This window comes from Malaya genurostris, chromosome 3 (genome assembly GCF_030247185.1).
Source record: "Malaya genurostris strain Urasoe2022 chromosome 3, Malgen_1.1, whole genome shotgun sequence".
Lineage (NCBI taxonomy): Eukaryota > Metazoa > Arthropoda > Insecta > Diptera > Culicidae > Malaya > Malaya genurostris.
The window spans coordinates 286577373-286594237 of record NC_080572.1 but is presented as its reverse complement, the minus strand read 5'-3'; the positions used below and the strand labels follow the sequence as shown (position 1 = coordinate 286594237).

General features: G+C 37.0%; 2 protein-coding genes across 2 annotated transcripts; both read right to left on the bottom strand.

Moving 5' to 3' along the window:
* Positions 1-4905: 4905 nt before the first annotated feature.
* Positions 4906-5805, bottom strand: LOC131434486 (brachyurin-like). The gene has a single exon (XM_058601235.1). The coding sequence runs from the start codon at positions 5803-5805 to the stop codon at positions 4906-4908; it is 900 nt and encodes a 299-aa protein (XP_058457218.1).
* Positions 5806-10967: 5162 nt separating this feature from the next.
* LOC131434492 (brachyurin-like) lies at positions 10968-11858 on the bottom strand. The gene has a single exon (XM_058601242.1). It carries the CDS (start codon positions 11856-11858, stop codon positions 10968-10970), a length of 891 nt encoding a protein of 296 aa, XP_058457225.1.
* Positions 11859-16865: the final 5007 nt, after the last annotated feature.

Sequence of the window (16865 nt, the reverse complement as noted above, 5' to 3'; positions counted from 1 at the left end):
GGACATCAATTTGAGCAGCACTGTGACAAGGTTGATTTTAGCAAGCTGAAATCTTTTACTAACTTAACTTTCGCAAGAGAAGTTGATCTTAAGCATCTCATCAATGCAAATCACTCGAGTCTCTGGTATGCCGGAAAGTACCGATAAAGGTCTTTTACCACTTACTATCCGAACCGACAAAAGAATAGTTATCAGAAGTTGTTACTTTCTACTTAATTCACACAATTAATTCTTCACTATCTTAAATAGTGAAAAAGTAAAAATAGCATGATGGGTTTCCATCAGGTAGCGGTGAGTGCAGCGCTACTGAATACCGCTTACAACCTAGGCTAAACAGCCAGCACGCTGAGACTCTGGGGGCATAAGCAATAGTTCGAACAAACCTTTCATTCTGATGTTCAACTAGCTGTATAGAGATTGAGAAAAATATCCATACAGTGAAGAACTCAATGTGTATAAGAATGCTGTCGCAAGTAGAAACTGACAACTTCTGGTAACTTTTCTTTTACCGGTTCGTATAGTAAATGGTACAAGACCTTTTTCGGTATTTTCCGGCATACCAGAGACTCGAGTGATTTGCATGAATGAGATGCTTAAACTCGACCCCTATGGTTAAAGGTAAATGTTATGTCACTAAAAGATGTCGGCTTGCTCAAATGACCATTGTCACGCCTCACCTTTTTGCCTTTCTCATATAGAAAGGTTATGCAATCACTTGAAAAACCGACTAGTGAAAATTGGCCCGGAGGGCCAAGTGTCCTATACCATTCGACTCAATTCATCGAGCTGAGCAATGCCTGTGTGTGTGTGTGTGTGTGTGTGTGTGTTTGTGTCAAATAATCTCACTAGGTTTTCTCGGAGATGGCTGAACCGATTTAGACAAACTTAGATTCAAATGAAAGGTCTCGTGGTCCCATACGGAATTCCTGAATTTCATCCAGATCCGACGTCCGGTTCCGGAATTATAGGGTAAAGTGTAATCAATATTGCACACCGTCACTTAAAATATTTTCGGAGGCAACAAACATGTTATGCATAAACAATGTCTTGGTTTCTTTCAAAAATCGAAGAGAAACATTTTGAATAGAATACCACAATATTATATGTACATGAGAAAGGCATCATTACACCACTAGGTGGATTAAAACAGGTTTTGTTTTATATCTTCACATCCTTGCTTTACCTTGAGTACTAGCATTTTATAATTCTGTTTTTATTTCTTATTCTCAGTTACAATAAAACTATTTTTATTGTTATAAATGATACTAATATTACTATTATTTTTCGTTAGAAATTTCAGGTGGGTAATTACCCACCTTTGGAATTTTCGTGTGGGTAGTACTACCCACCGTACCCACCTCTTTCACCGGCCCTGGCTATGCGCAATGATCAACCGCTGCGCAAAGCAATCACCAAAGGCAAAACTAAAAACCCACATGCTTGCCTCGAATCGTCATATTAAACCTAGAGAAATATATTCGACCGCACCGGCTACTGTCGCAGACCTGGTCAAGGGAGAGTAATATTTTGCTCTTGACAAAAACAACGCGGTGACTGATACCCGAAGTTTACTGTCGCAATAGCGAGAACTTCATGCTTCTGCGGCTGTCGTGGACCACGACAAAATGTCTTGAGATGGAATGAACTGTCGAACGAAGTGAATGACGGCAACGTTGGCTGTACAGCACTATTTGTCTAAAGGCTGTCGTGATGAAACCTATCACAAGGCTGTCATGGAAAGAGTACCATGACAGCCTCAATAATAATGACGGGCGGCGGTACATTTGGGAAGCCTGGCCTGGGTCGCTTATAGAAATAGGAAATTTATCGAATTCTGCAGCTATTTCATAGAATACTTGTTGTGATCCTGCCTGAATCATTTTCACATCGCTTCTAGTCAAATTGCATTTATGAAATAAATTTAATGAAAACTTCACTGTCTCTGTATTTATGCAGGCTAAAATATTTTCCAAACTGTTCGCTGTCTGTGAATTTTCAACACTGTCAGAGCGTTGGCTTTTAGTGATTTGATCGATGCAGCTATTATGAACACTCTCTAAAATTTGTTTATCGTGTACGGTTTTGCTTCCTGACATATGGAATTTATGTCTATATAAATGATCTTTAAATCTAGAAAATTTACTAAATATAGAAATACATGACGGATAGGTGAAAATCATCTGTAATTTCGAGGCACTTGGTGATACTCAATTAGGTGATCAAAATATTCGTTGGAAGATTTGAATTTTATTGCACAATGTTCTATGAAACATTCAATCATCATCTTGTTCCAAGCTGCTTAGGGGCTGTCCATAAAATACGTCACGCTTTTTTTTTGACGATTTTTAACTCCCCATCCCCCCTTTGTCACAAACTGTCACAGAATCAAAGACCCCCCACCTCCCCTATGTCACATGTCATAAATAAAATTCATCTCAATACATTCTCAATATGTATGACAAACCATACACATATGAGGGAAAAATCGATTTATTACATGCTGTCATTAGATTAAAAAATATCCCTAAAACTACAAAATCATCGGAATTATTTTATTAATATCAATTATATAAATTAACAAAAGTATTTGGTTGGAATTGATGAAACATTTAAATCATCTGTTTTATTCCTCCTAGGGGTACACAGATATATTATTGTTTTAGGTAAAGAATAATAACACTTCGGCTGAAAAGTTCGTATCGTTTAATAGAAACACACATTTTTTGCCAAAATTCGTTTTTATTATTCAACATAATTGCCATCAGAGGCGATACAGCGATTATAGCGATCTTCCAACTTTTCGATACCATTTTTGTAGTACGATTTGTCCTTTGCCTCAAAATAGGCCTCAGTTTCAACGATTACCTCTTCATTGCTTCTAAATTTTTTACAAGCGAGCATTCTCTTGAGGTCTGAGAACAGGAAAAAGTCACTGGGGGCCAAATCTGGAGAATACAGTGGATAAGGGAGCAATTCGAAGCCCAATACGTTCAATTTCAGCATGGTTTTCATCGACTTGTGACACGGTGCATTGTCTTGATGAAACAATACTTTTTTCTTCTTCAAATGAGGCCGTTTTTTTTTTTAAATTTCGTCATTCAAACGCTTTAATAACGCTATATAATAGTCACTGTTGATGGTTTTTCCCTTTTCAAGGTAGTCGATGAAATTTATACCATGCGAATCCCAAAATACAGACGCCATAACCTTACCGGCCGATTGTTGAGTCTTTCCACGCTTTGGGTTCGGTTCATCGCGTGCAGTCCACTCAGCTGACTGTCGATTGGACTCCGGAGTGAAGTGATGGAGCCATGTTTCGTCCATTGTTATATATCGACGAAAAAAATCGGTTTTATTTCGATATAACAGCTCCAAATACTGCTCAGAATTATCAATTCGTTGTTGTTTTTGATCGATTGTGAGCTCACGCGGCACATATTTTGCACAAAGCTTTCTCATATCCAAATATTCGTGAATAATATGTCCAACACGTTCCTTTGATATCTTTAGGGTGTCAGCTTTCTCTGAGACCAAAACCTCATTAAAACGAGATCACTGCCGAATAATCTTTTCAAGATCAGTTTATCAGTGAATTTTAAATCAGTTCAATCATTGGATGATTCGATAAGCTTTGATGGTGGTGGAGGAAAATCACATATGATCAAGATAAGACATGACATGATCTACATCTGAAATCGTTGATCTTCCGCCCTTTTTCAAATGGAGTACAATTAAACAAACTGCATCAGAATAAGATAAGAGAAATTCTTATGATATACTATTATCAATGCTAGAAAATCAAATTACTGAAAAAATTGTCAGTGCATAACTTAAGTTAAATCGTTTGAAGGCATCATTTTCTTTTTTACTCATATTAGGTAAAATTTATTAATTTCGCTAATTTACTCGCTCCTCCGTGCACTTTTGCTGATCACAACAGAAATGGTTTCCTGCATCACTCATTTCCGAATTTACAAGAAGAAGCTTTTACATCAACAAATACACATTTCCCTATGTTATGAGAACGTTTATTGTGGAAATTTTTTTAGGAAATAGGGCAAAGCAGTAATATAATAAGGTATTTCAAAAATGCGCTCATTGAGAATATTTGACGTCACATTTCGAAAACCTCCCCCCTTTCCCCCTGTCACAAAAGGTCACGTTTTATGAAACACCCCCCTCCCCCTTGCGGCGTGACGTCTTTTATGGACAGCCCCTTATCGCAGGTTGATTTCTCCCCGGTGGTGCGATTGTCAACTGCATACAATTGGCTTGAAGCCGAAATTTTTGGTTCTTTTGGTTCTAGTTCGCTGTCAAATGCTGTGTTTAAGCAGTGTTCACATCTTTCTTCATGCGGTTGCACCAACTTAAGGAAATGATTTCGATGGAATATAATCAAACTAAAGCAAACCACTTTTTTTTCTTATTCAAAAAGAAGTCAAATTACTTGTTTTGCAGAGAATACTAGACAAGAGTTATATTTATATTGGGTTTGAAGAAATTAACTTTTGACACCAGTGTGGTATGGTTTGAACGTAGCTTAAAATATTGTTGACAACAACGCCACCAAAACAAAATGCGTCGGTTTCAGGAACCAGCTTCCATAGCAGGGGGTGGTTGATTTAAAAACTGCACAAGTCTATCCATGCTCGCGTAACGTTCAGGGATATCCAAATCAGGAATGTAGTGTTGAACGAAAAGCCAAATCAGTGTACTGATTTTTGAATGATTCAGTGCCAGTACCTCACACAATTTTATCATTACACCAAACAGAGAAAGAAGCGACACTAGAAAGATTCTGCATTTCTTTGTTTCTCCATCTCATTATTATTACTCATTACATAATTGGCTTAAATATTCAAAGAGAAGAGTTTTCATAATGTATACGGTCCTGCTTCTAGGATTCTAGTTTCGCAGCACAACATCCGAGTTTTCGCCTATCCAAGTCAGGAAGTGTGAGACGCGGACATATCCAGAAGGATTACCGGAGGCACACCCATTCCAGTGAATGAACGACGCAATGCCAACCTGTAGACTGCGATCATTGTCCCGAACGGTTAGCGGACCACCGGAATCACCTTGACACACCGACCGGCCGCCCTCTCCGGATAAACAAATATTCTGAGCTTGAATTACTTCATCGTGGAACGCCGAGAGACAATCAGAATTGGTTATAATCGGATTACTAGTGAACATGACCACATCCGAAGGAGACGAGCCGGACTCTTCGGAGGTCCGACCGAATCCTGAGATGATCCCCGTTAATCCTGCGAATGAGCGATCATCCGAAATTGCCGGAAGATCGATAGGCTGAACAAATTCGTTGAACACTGCCGGAGTTGACAGTTGGATGGTGGCGATATCGTTACGCAAATACGTTGATGAATAGTTTGGATGAACTTTGATGGTGCCATGAGCGATTCTCTGTTGGCTTTCTTCTTCTACCGCTCGATTGTGAACTCCAAGAGTGACGGTTCCATGGGTAGCCAATGATCCAATAAAAACGCAATGGGCAGCGGTCAATACGAAGTTTTGTGTCAGTATTGTACCACCGCACAATCCCCCACTGCCATCCTGGAAGAAACTGACTATCGCTACCTGATATGGAAACTGTCCCGGCTGGGCCTCCTCGCCGTTCACTATTCTGTCATCCGGAGCCATCATTGTTCTACGATGAATTCGCAAAGACGGATCCAACTGTTCCCAAAACTGGTCCAAGTCTTCAATGCGTTTAACTTTTGATAAATCGACTGAAGCCGCCGAGGCCCAAGCCAAGACACCTATCAACAGGGCGATGGTCTTCATCGTAATATTGTCACGATATGTTTCGACTTGATGTGGTCCATTCGGGAGAACTCCTATGATATTTATAGCACCGTTTGGTATCAGTGCTTTGTCGTAGTATTCCATAATCGCGTAATAAATGTGAGAAGATAAGCTTCTGTCGGATATTCCCATTCCCACCAATGCAATGGCGAAACTTATAATCGTCTGGATATTTATACGGAATTCCCGTTTCTGCTTGTATTCAATTACTGAAATAGAATTACAATTACCTGCAGGTATCAAAATGTACATATAATATAACTTCCAACCCCCGAGAGGATTTAGAGATTTTACAAAAGCGATTCTGCTTTCCTGAAAGAATACGATATGACAAACAATCCGCAAGAACCTTTTAGGGTAGAAACAGAAGAAAGAGCGATGAACTCCTCTGTCTATCGCTCCTTATCGTATTGGATGATGAACGATAGAATATGCTTTAATTTTAGCTCATCATACACAGACGCAACCATGTATGGAGAACCAAAAACCCGTATACGTAGTTGCGTCAATGCGGGGCAGTTAAATATCACAGTTACATATCAGATGCTATGGAGTAGGAAATCGCACTTACACAGATCACTAAAATAGTATTCAGCACGTTGAATAAAGTACCCATGTGATGGTTGAGTTTGCAATGTCCAATCAGAGCTCTGACCAGAATTCTGCAATGATGCTTGGAAAACGCAACAGACGTTTTAACATTTCCAGATTTAAATTCGGTGAAAATGCTATTGTCTGAGCGCAAATTTTCAAGCTGTTCCAGTAGCTGGCATGTTTGGATGTAGCCCTAGAATGAAATCCTGTGCTTTATGCTCGTCCGAGATTGTTGATGACTGACAATTTCCAGCATCCGAAATTTCAACGGCATCATCCATCTTATGATGTCTAAGTATTATTATTTTATACGTTTCGTCTTTGACTCATCAGTGTAGAACAATTCAAATTGAACTGCTGAATGCTAAAGTCGGCAGTTCAATTCGAACCGCTAAGCAGACGTAAAGTTTCTGCTATTTGCAGAACACTTTAGCTTCACTGGAATTCATATAATATGAAGAATACGAAGTCATCGCTCGTCGAAGACCGGTTGTACGGCAAATATGTCGAAAAATAGACATATTTCTGTCTATGCCATCAATTAGTTAGTCTAACCGTGACACATAGTTTGGAGCTCCGCAAGGGCAAAGCTTAAAAAATGTTCTGTTTACAACTGCCTTTTCTAGGCTACTGCAGTCATTCACTCATCGGCACGAAAATTTCACCATAACTTGTGAGTTCCCGTTTTAGTGGCCTTTTACGACATGGAACAGGAAACCGGTGAATCAATTCTTGGTAGAAAATAATTCCGTCGGAAGCCACAAGGCTTACCTCTTTGGTGGACTTATACCATCGGGACAGGTGGACCGTAGTGTTATTCTTAGCCAGTTGAGAGCCGCTACCGCTAATACACGACTATCTATACTCCGCGAAAAGAGGAGTTGACCTTGAAGATCCCTCAGTTAAGTCCGAAAGAGCGATAGCGAAGTCGAACAGCAGGTCATCAAAAACGTCATTAGACCTTTCAAAATCTCAGTAAAGGTATTTCACTCCAAATTTATTACTTTGTTTTAATAATTCTAATAAAGTGCAAGCACTTTCTTATTTCTTTTCACTCACATCTAGCCATCAAAATAGTTGGCATAACCCATGGAGGTTGTCCAAATCATCGAACGGCAGGCGAAAAAATTCAGTGAAATGTTATTTTTGTTTCAGGTGAATTTATTATACGCTTTCCTATAATATTTATATCGAATAGCGTTGTTTTACAGATACACCGAAACCTCCATTTACGAACTAAACGGGGGTTCGTAAATGTAGGTAGTTCGTAAAAAAAGTTTACGTTATTTAGGATTTGGTTCGTAAAAAAAGTTTACGTTATTGGGAATTTACTTCGTAGAAACGTTTTGTGTAATGAATGTGGAAACCCCCAATCACATGGCTATTTTCGGAACGAATATGATAAGTGGGTGCAAGAAAATGATGTTTGGGGTCGGTTCAAAATCCAAGATGGCGGCTTCCGGGTTGACGATATTCCTTAAAAACCTTTACAATGTGGGTATTTTCGGAACGGAATTGATGAGTAGTTGACGGAAAACAAAGTTTGTAAATCCAAGATGGCGACTTCCGGTTTGTCGATATTCCTAAAAACCTTTACAATGTGGGTATTTTCGGAACGGGATTGATGAGTAGATGACGGAAAACGATGTTTGAAGTGGTTTGTAAAGCACTCCGTAGGGTAAGGGCTCCCTATTCCATCTCAGGTCAAATTTCCATCTCATTCCTTCACCTCATAACTTTGAACATTAATCATATCGTTAAACGTACCTGAACAAAACTGTGGAACGTTTTAAAACATTCATGCTAGGTTTTGCCACACTTTCCGATTGAAAATAAATAGTTAAAAAATCTTCAACGATCGCTTTTTTCATTTAAAATAAACTCACTTTTTGATTTAGGAACCACTTTCGTCTGAAGTTTTACAATTCATCATGTTTCTGAATATTTACTAATCGATTCGTCTCAAAACATGATCACTATTTCACATAATTACACAATTATTCAATGTTGGATGACTTTATAGTTGGTAATGTTCACTTTCCACTTGTTAATTCAACAATTAAAGATTTCTGAAATTACCTGATAAGCAATAAAAGCTATAAAAATATGAGATTAGTAATTGCACTTAATTCACTTGATTACGCTATGTTTTCACTTCACTTAAATAAAAATAAATATTTTTTCTTCAAATTACCATCAACAAGTATATTTTGGTATCCGTGACATTAGTTTAATTATTTCATTGATATTTATATAAAATAAAACTATTTCGTATTCTAATATTACCAAATAGAGCGTGTTGAATACTAATCAAATAACCATTGTGGCAAATTTAGCAGCACTGGTTTCTTTCCGCTATACGTCACCATAACACTGTTAAATGTGTGTGTTTCATCGGCTGTGCACAGAGATGCCAGATATTTTCATAGAAAATATGCGTCTGCTCTATCTGTTTTCACTACTAAAATGAATCAAATTGAAATTCAAATCAAATTCAAATTGGTTTTAAATTTTAAAATAAATGTTTATCAGTGTTCATCATCAAACATTTGCACAAAAGATTTCCATTTTAACATGTGATTTGTACGTTGATTAATAAACTTTTAAAGAAGTGCTGCAATCAAATACTAATAGATACTCAGAGAGAGAGAAAAGTCTAACGGTTTACTTCTCACTTTTTATGAACCTTTAAAAATCTGTATTAAATTTAGAGAATCTGTAATCTGATTTAACGAACGCGAACGCAAAAATCTATACAATACATATAAATCTGTATGAATGGCATCTCTGATTCTGCATTTTGTTTTAAGAAGGGCTAATGCCTAAATAGTAACAATTCTTTTATTTTGTTTTTTTTTTTAAGTTCTCTAAATTAAATGCAGAGTAAAATTTTAAATTTGAAACGAAAGGTGATAAAAACGATCCAAAATATTTTAAACGTCGAATTGATTCCAAACTGTTTTTTTGATATCGTGTGTTGTGACTTAGTCGGCATTAGGTCCTTTTTAACGAAAATTCTGACATTTTAAACCTGAGAGTGTAATAGTGCAATATTTTGGTTTTGATTGCTGTTGCCATTGCTAATTTATGGGATGAATAAAGGACCAACGATAGGTTGAATATAAAACCTTTGAGATGAAATTAGGAGCACAGTAGTGAACATATCAGAAGTGTTTTTAGCTGATTTTTTAATTATTATTTTAATTTCCAAGGAATGTGAATCAATTTCCAATGTGGAGCAAGGCGAATTATGCAGAAATAAGAAAAAATCGTAGTGATTTTAGTGACTGAATCAGGTCACTAAAATCACTACGTCCTTACAAATGAGATGAAATAAGGAGCTGTTACCCTATATTGCTTTCGTTTGTCCGTACAGGAATTTTTTTTTCAACTTGACTTGATGGCATTGTACATAATTTATGTACTGATAAATGACTTAAATATAACGTATTTTGTTCAATTGGTGCCCATACCAAAGATAAACTCAAGATTACAATGTCCCATACGATTCAATGAAAAATGTTGGGTCAGTAATCGTGAACCAGTTGGTTCAGTAATAATGTAATTTTATTGACCCTCCGTTAATAAGCGTCGACTAGTTCCGACAAAATGCCATGGAAACGATTCAAGTTAGGAAGGAATCAAACATATGTTTACATTCAGCACATTATGATTTCTTGCCACCACTGACTTTAATGCTTCATGGTATGAGGCAACAACAAACTAAATAAATTCTAGGCAATTGTTCTAAGTGTTTACTTTCTTATTGCAAGAATCACTGGGTATTAGGGCAAAATTGTTCAATATCGTTCATACTGTAATTTGATAATTTTCCAAACATAAACAATCATTGCCATAGCTACGACGCATCTAGCGATCAGACGCTTGTTGTTTTGCTTCAAAATATTGAAACTGACAGTGAACCGAGCTCATCGAGGGGTCCTATTCAAATTATACATAAGAAATCGCAGACTACTCCATCTTGAGTTTATCTTTGCCCATACTCCATCAAGCATTAGGAACGAAGTTATAGAGACCATGGATCAAGTAGGCTCAGTAAAATTTCCACCTTAAACAGCTCGTTGTGCGTCGAATGATTTTATCAATAATTTCGTATTTATATTTTACTTACCAGTTGGCAAGCAATCATTGAAGATCTAGTAGGCGTTGAGTGAAAAATTTCCAATTCCTTGCAAAACAATTTTCTAGGCTTTCTCTACTTTTCCGATGAATTTTTCTTATTATTTATAAGCAATATTGTAGGGAAAATGAAGTATATATATATATATATATATATATATATATATATATATATATATATATATATATATATATATATATATATATATATATATATATATATATATGTATATATATATATATATATATATATATATATATATATATATATATATATATATATATATATATATATATATATATATATATATATATATATATATATATATATATATATATATATATATATATATATATATATATATATATATATATATATATATATATATATATTCTCTTCTAGCGTTCTACTCTCGCAGCACAACATCCGAGTTTTGGCCTATCCAAGTCAGGAAATACGAGACGCGGGCAAATCCAGAAGGATCACCGTTGAAACAACCATTCCAGTGGACGAAGGACGCAATGCCAACCTGTACACTGCGATCATTTTCCCGAACGGCTAGTGGACCACCGGAATCTCCGAAACACACCGACCGGCCGCCCTCTCCGGACAAACAGATATTCTGTGCTTGGACTGCTTCTTCGTGGAACGCCGCTAGACAATCAGCATTGGTCATAATCGGATTACTAGTGTACATGACCACGTCCGAAGCGCCATCTGCGGAGGTGTGACCGAATCCGGAGATGATTCCCGTTAATCCTGCGAATGAGCGATCATCCGAAACTGCCGGAAGATCGATTGGCTGAACAAATTCGTTGAACACTGCCGGAGTTGACAGTTGGATGGTGGCGATATCGTTACGCAAATACGTTGATGAATAATTTGGATGAACGTTGACGGTACCGTAATTGATTCTCTGTTGAGTTTCTTCTTCTACCGCTCGATTGTGAACTCCAAGAGTGATGGTTCCATGAGTGGGCACAGATCCAATATGAACGCAATGGGCAGCTGTCATTACGTAGTTTTGAGACACTAGCGTAGCACCACACCATCCACCAGTGCCATCCTGGAAGAAACTCATTATCAACGCCTGATATGGAAACTGTCCCGGTTGGGCCTCCTCGCCGTTCACTATTCTGTCATCCGGAGCCGTCATTGTTCTACGATGAATTCGCAAAGACGGATCCAACTGGTCCCAAAACTGGTCCAAGTCTTCAATTCGTTTAACTTTTGATAAATCGACAGAAGCCGCCGAGGCCACAGCCAAGGCGCCAATGAACAGGGTGACAGTCTTCATCGTAATATTGTCACGATATGTTTCGACTTGATGTGGTCCATTCGGAAGATTTCCCACGACTTTTATAGTATCGTTTGGTATCAGTGATTTGTGTTAATATTCCATAATCGCATAATAAATGTGAGAAGATAAGCTTCTGTCGAATATTTTCATTCCCCCCAAAGGTGAAACATGTGATCGTCAGGTTATTTATGGAATTCCCGTTTCTGATGGTATTCAAATACTGAAATAGAATCACAATTACAGTCTGGACTAATAATTATCTACGAATCACACCAAAGCATTTTTACGGGTGTCGGTAAAATTTTGATGACTTTCAAACAGTTGAGCATTCAATAATCAGTACAGATAAAGTTCCAATTGCTGAACGATGCACCGATAGAGTGCACTGAACATCGTTCTGTCATAATTATACTGACTCGTTCATCATAAGTTGCCGACGTTCGGTAAAATTTTCAAATATTTCGTATATATAAAATCGTCGTGAACTGTAAAGCATTTCCGATCTTCAGCAAATTTTTCTGATAACTAGTGAAATTAAGTGATCACATAAATTAAAAAAAAACATTCATTTATTTGGTTCATTTATATATGAATAGCTTTTGCCGATATTCGGCAAGGCAACTGTCATTTACGTTTTATATTTTTGCTTGGCACTACGTAGTGACGAAATATTTCGGAGATAATTTTCAACATTAGTCCAAAAGGAGACGAGAGAATCTACGATCTATCCAGTAAGTATTATAACTACAAATTATTGTAGTTATCTTTCCAGATCCTGCTTTCACTGTCGGAAAGTTATTATAGGATGTGTCGAAGAATTGCAACGAATTATCAACCAACATATTGGACAACAGTCTAAATGAGATATTTTACAATTGTACGTCAACGAATCACAAGTCAATGTCTTTTTTGTACGTTTTAACGAAAATAAAATAAAATCTTGATCCCCAATTGAATGTCGACACACTCAGATGTTTTTCCCGAATCTCGGCAAAACCGTGCTCGGCAATCATCACGACAAAGGTTAAAACAACTGAAATTCTCGATTATTTCCATCTGCCAGATAATTTGCATTTACCGAGAGTTTCGGTTTCGAGAAGACTATACATTATCGAGATCTTCGTCGCTTTTGGAAAGAAATTATTGAAGTTATCGGTGTTCATGCATGTGAGTTAATGCCCAGATTTTAAGCAATTAATTGAAATAAAATTTTAAATATAAAATAAACATTTCAGTTGAAACTTCGTTATCATAGATTTATTGATTTAAACATTATGTTGGCTGTTGAACTAACAGGCTTGACAAATCGATCACATCAAGAAAATACTGTTAAACACATACACCGTAGCATGGAATACAACTCGATTTTTTGCAGACAATTATATTCCGGCTACAACGAAACCATTGGCACATTTAGAAAAAATGAATATTTAAAGGAATATATCATACCGGAGTTCAATCAATTTCATGCAGTAGATCAACGTTTCTCCTGTGTGTGTGTAAAGATTCTCTGGGGGATTTCTTGTCACGAATAATTGTCGAACATTGAGCCAATTTGTTCTTAATATTACGAAACATATCGCTATATTTGGATTGAATTTTCAGTTAAGACTACTTTCTTATAAGAGCACATGCACTTATTCGCATCGTTCAATTTTGCACTGAACAAAAACGGCTACTTTGATCCGAATTTCGGTTGTATAAAAGCTGTTTACTGATGCCGTTTTTCATTGAAGAACACTAGTGGCGTGGATTGCTCTGGTTTTGCACCGTAGAGCAGGAGTGCAATTTTTGACGGTGTTTATTATAATTTCTGTTCGAAAATGCAGAACCAGAGTTATCCACGCCACCAGTGTTTTTCAATGAAAAACGTCATGAGATTCCGGCAAGTTGATATAGTTAATTCGCTGATTTCGGTAATACGACCAATTGCTAGTAAACACGGTAGTTTACGTTACTGAATATTAGTATAACATTTTGAATTACCGAGAAATCGGAAATAATAAACCGAGCATTTTGGAAAAAGCTATATTAGCCGAAAATTCAGTAAAACATCGCTCCGCCGTTCGCTTTCGGAATCATTTTTCGCCGAGATCAAAATGAAGTTGTAAGTGTGGATAATTGAAGAAACGAATTCTTTATTTACTTTTAATTATTGAAGGGGTAGTAATTCAAAATTTTGCTTCGTACCATTTGGCGAACATTCAGTAAAGGTTATGCCGAACAGAGAGAAAATTTTTTGCTGACAATTTCGATAATAACTGTCAAATTTGAGTTTGCCGAGGCGCCGCAATTTTATCTATTGCCGAGATGAGTACCTAGTACTCGGCGGTGCAAATCTCGGCAATATTTGACTGAGATTGTGTACTCACATGAACAACCGATTCTCGAGCTCGGCGGCATGAAATACCGAATTAGATCGGCAATACGACATTTTACTAGTTTTTTAGTAATCCACATGTTTTTTTCCCGAAATTCTTAAAATTTATATGCTGATATTTCGGTAAAGCGCGTACCGTTCGTTATCTTCGAGATTTTCACAGCCGAGAGATCGGTAATCATCTCGCAAAATAATACTTACTGAGAATCAGTAAGGCAATAACAAATTTGTAAACTGTCAATTATTGCCGAACTTGTCAGCAGCAATTTCGCTGTTAGCCCATCAAAAGCGATTATGATCGAGTCATCAGTAATCGAACGTATCTTCATACATTGTATAATTTTCCCCCTCCACCAGTAATGGCTACGTGGTGTTTTGCAAATTAGACAAGAGACATCAAATGACAAATGTTTCACCAAGTTTCAGTAAGAGCTAATACACTGTTCGAAATCTCGGCAATTGGAATTTCTGTTAATTCGGTATATTTGTTGTTTACTGACAAGCTCAGCATACTTCGGCAAGAAAAACGCGCTTTATCGAGATATCAGAATATGTATTACATTACCGAATTTCGGAAAAGAGCATATGGATTACTGAACAATCAATAAAATGTCGTGTTGCCGATCTAATTCGGTATTTCATTATGCCGAGCTCAAGAATCTGATTTAAATGTATATTTTGACATAATATTATGCTGCAGTTGTCAGCAAACAACAAATATAAAGAGATCAGTAAATCCGTTTTTCGAGATTTCGAACAGTGAGTTAGCATTTACTGAAGTTCGTAGAGCTGTTATTGACAGTTAACTAATGTAGAACTGCTCCGATTCTCAGTAATTTTACATTTGCTGAGACGATTACCGATCATTCGGCTGTGCAAATCTCGGCATTCTTTTACCGAGATTCAACAATAAAATTTAAGTGTACAATATATTGCTGAACTCGTTTGCCGAAATGTGTTTTAGCTTTTAATAAAATTTATTTTGCACAGCTCCACGACACCATTTTTCGTGGCACCACCAATTATATAAAGCGGGTAAAGGACATTGGACGGATCGTGCACGAAAGCTTATGATTGCGTTTCGAACAAGATTGTAATTTGCATATATTAATCTTTATAGTTGACTTTTTGGTGTAATTTTTTCTCAAATGCAAACGACCAGTAGCTAAATGCTGATGTGATTGGTCTTGTTTGAAGGCAAACTCACTCTGCGAACGGTGCACAAAAAGATCCGGTCGTAATTCTTTCCCTCATCAAAGTGGACAAAAAAATTCATTTTCTTCAAATTTTCTCGAAACTGAAATATGGAACTGAATGCTTGATACTGAAACTGAGTTCTGAACCTGAAACTATATTCAGGAACCGAATTCTTGTTACTGGATTCTGAAACTCTGGAAGCTCTGGTCCTCAACCAATCGGAATGAGGTGCTTAAGATGAACTTGGCTCTCTGACTGTTCAATCGACTGCGCAGGCTAGAATGAACAAAATATATCAAGTGTGACTAAAGTGACCGCAATTTGGTCTTTGAACTTGCTAAAAAATCCAATAAAAGCTTTCAAACGAGGTTAAGTTTATCAAAATCTGTTCAGTCATCTGCGAGAAAATTTAGCGACAAGAAATAAAGGATATAACACTATAAGTTTCCAAGACACCGTTCTAAAGTCGTTTTTTTCCGTAATTCTATTACCTTTCTACCAAGAAAGGCAAAACGCCCCTTTGTCCAACCTAAGCTTTTGTAAAAGTTATTTCCAATAATAATAAAGCGAAATACTTCCTACGCTCAATGGCTGATGACTCGGCAGTTTCTGATGCTATCCTGAACACTCTTGCCGAGCTAACAGCAAAACTGGTGCTGACATACTCGGTAACAATTGACAGTTACTAAATTACCGAGATTTAATAATTATACATTTTTCCGAGACGGTTACCGAACACTCGACTGTGCAAACCTCAGCATTTTTTGTCGTGAATACGACTATAGGGTGCCTTTTCAATATTAGTCATATGGAAGAATGGGCAGCACTTAATCGTGAATCTCTCTACTTGTATTAACGGTAGCAACATAATTCTTTCACCATTTCATCAAAAATGTGATCAGGAATTTAGGATAATATTTTGAACAGTGTGAGATGACCACAAACAACTCAAAAATCAAGTTTTCTGAAAATTTTAAAACAACGCGGAAAACTCTTTACTTTTGCTTGGATTTTTCGCGCAAGGACGACGATTTTGAGGTTGTCAGGTACATATCTTCACCTGAAGAGGAACCGTAAAATCGATCATTTCTTCTTGTGCGTTGGATGAAAGCAGATGTCGGGGCGAGAAGACGCATTCAAACAGCGGCATCGGAGAGCGCACCTTCTGCATGGTTAAAAACCTCAAACGCTCAGGTTTTATCGCAGTTTTCATTGTCCTTCCGGTCGTCAAGGCTAGGGATGTCGGAGATTTCAATAATCGAGTATAATTTTGAAACTAATCGAGTATAATTTTGAAACTAATCGATTGAAATTTATTCGATTATCTGGGTTATTAATCGATTACTCGATTATTCATTCGATTATTACCATGGGATTTTTTAAATTATTCGATTAGTTCAATAATCGAACATTAGTTTTAAGCTATT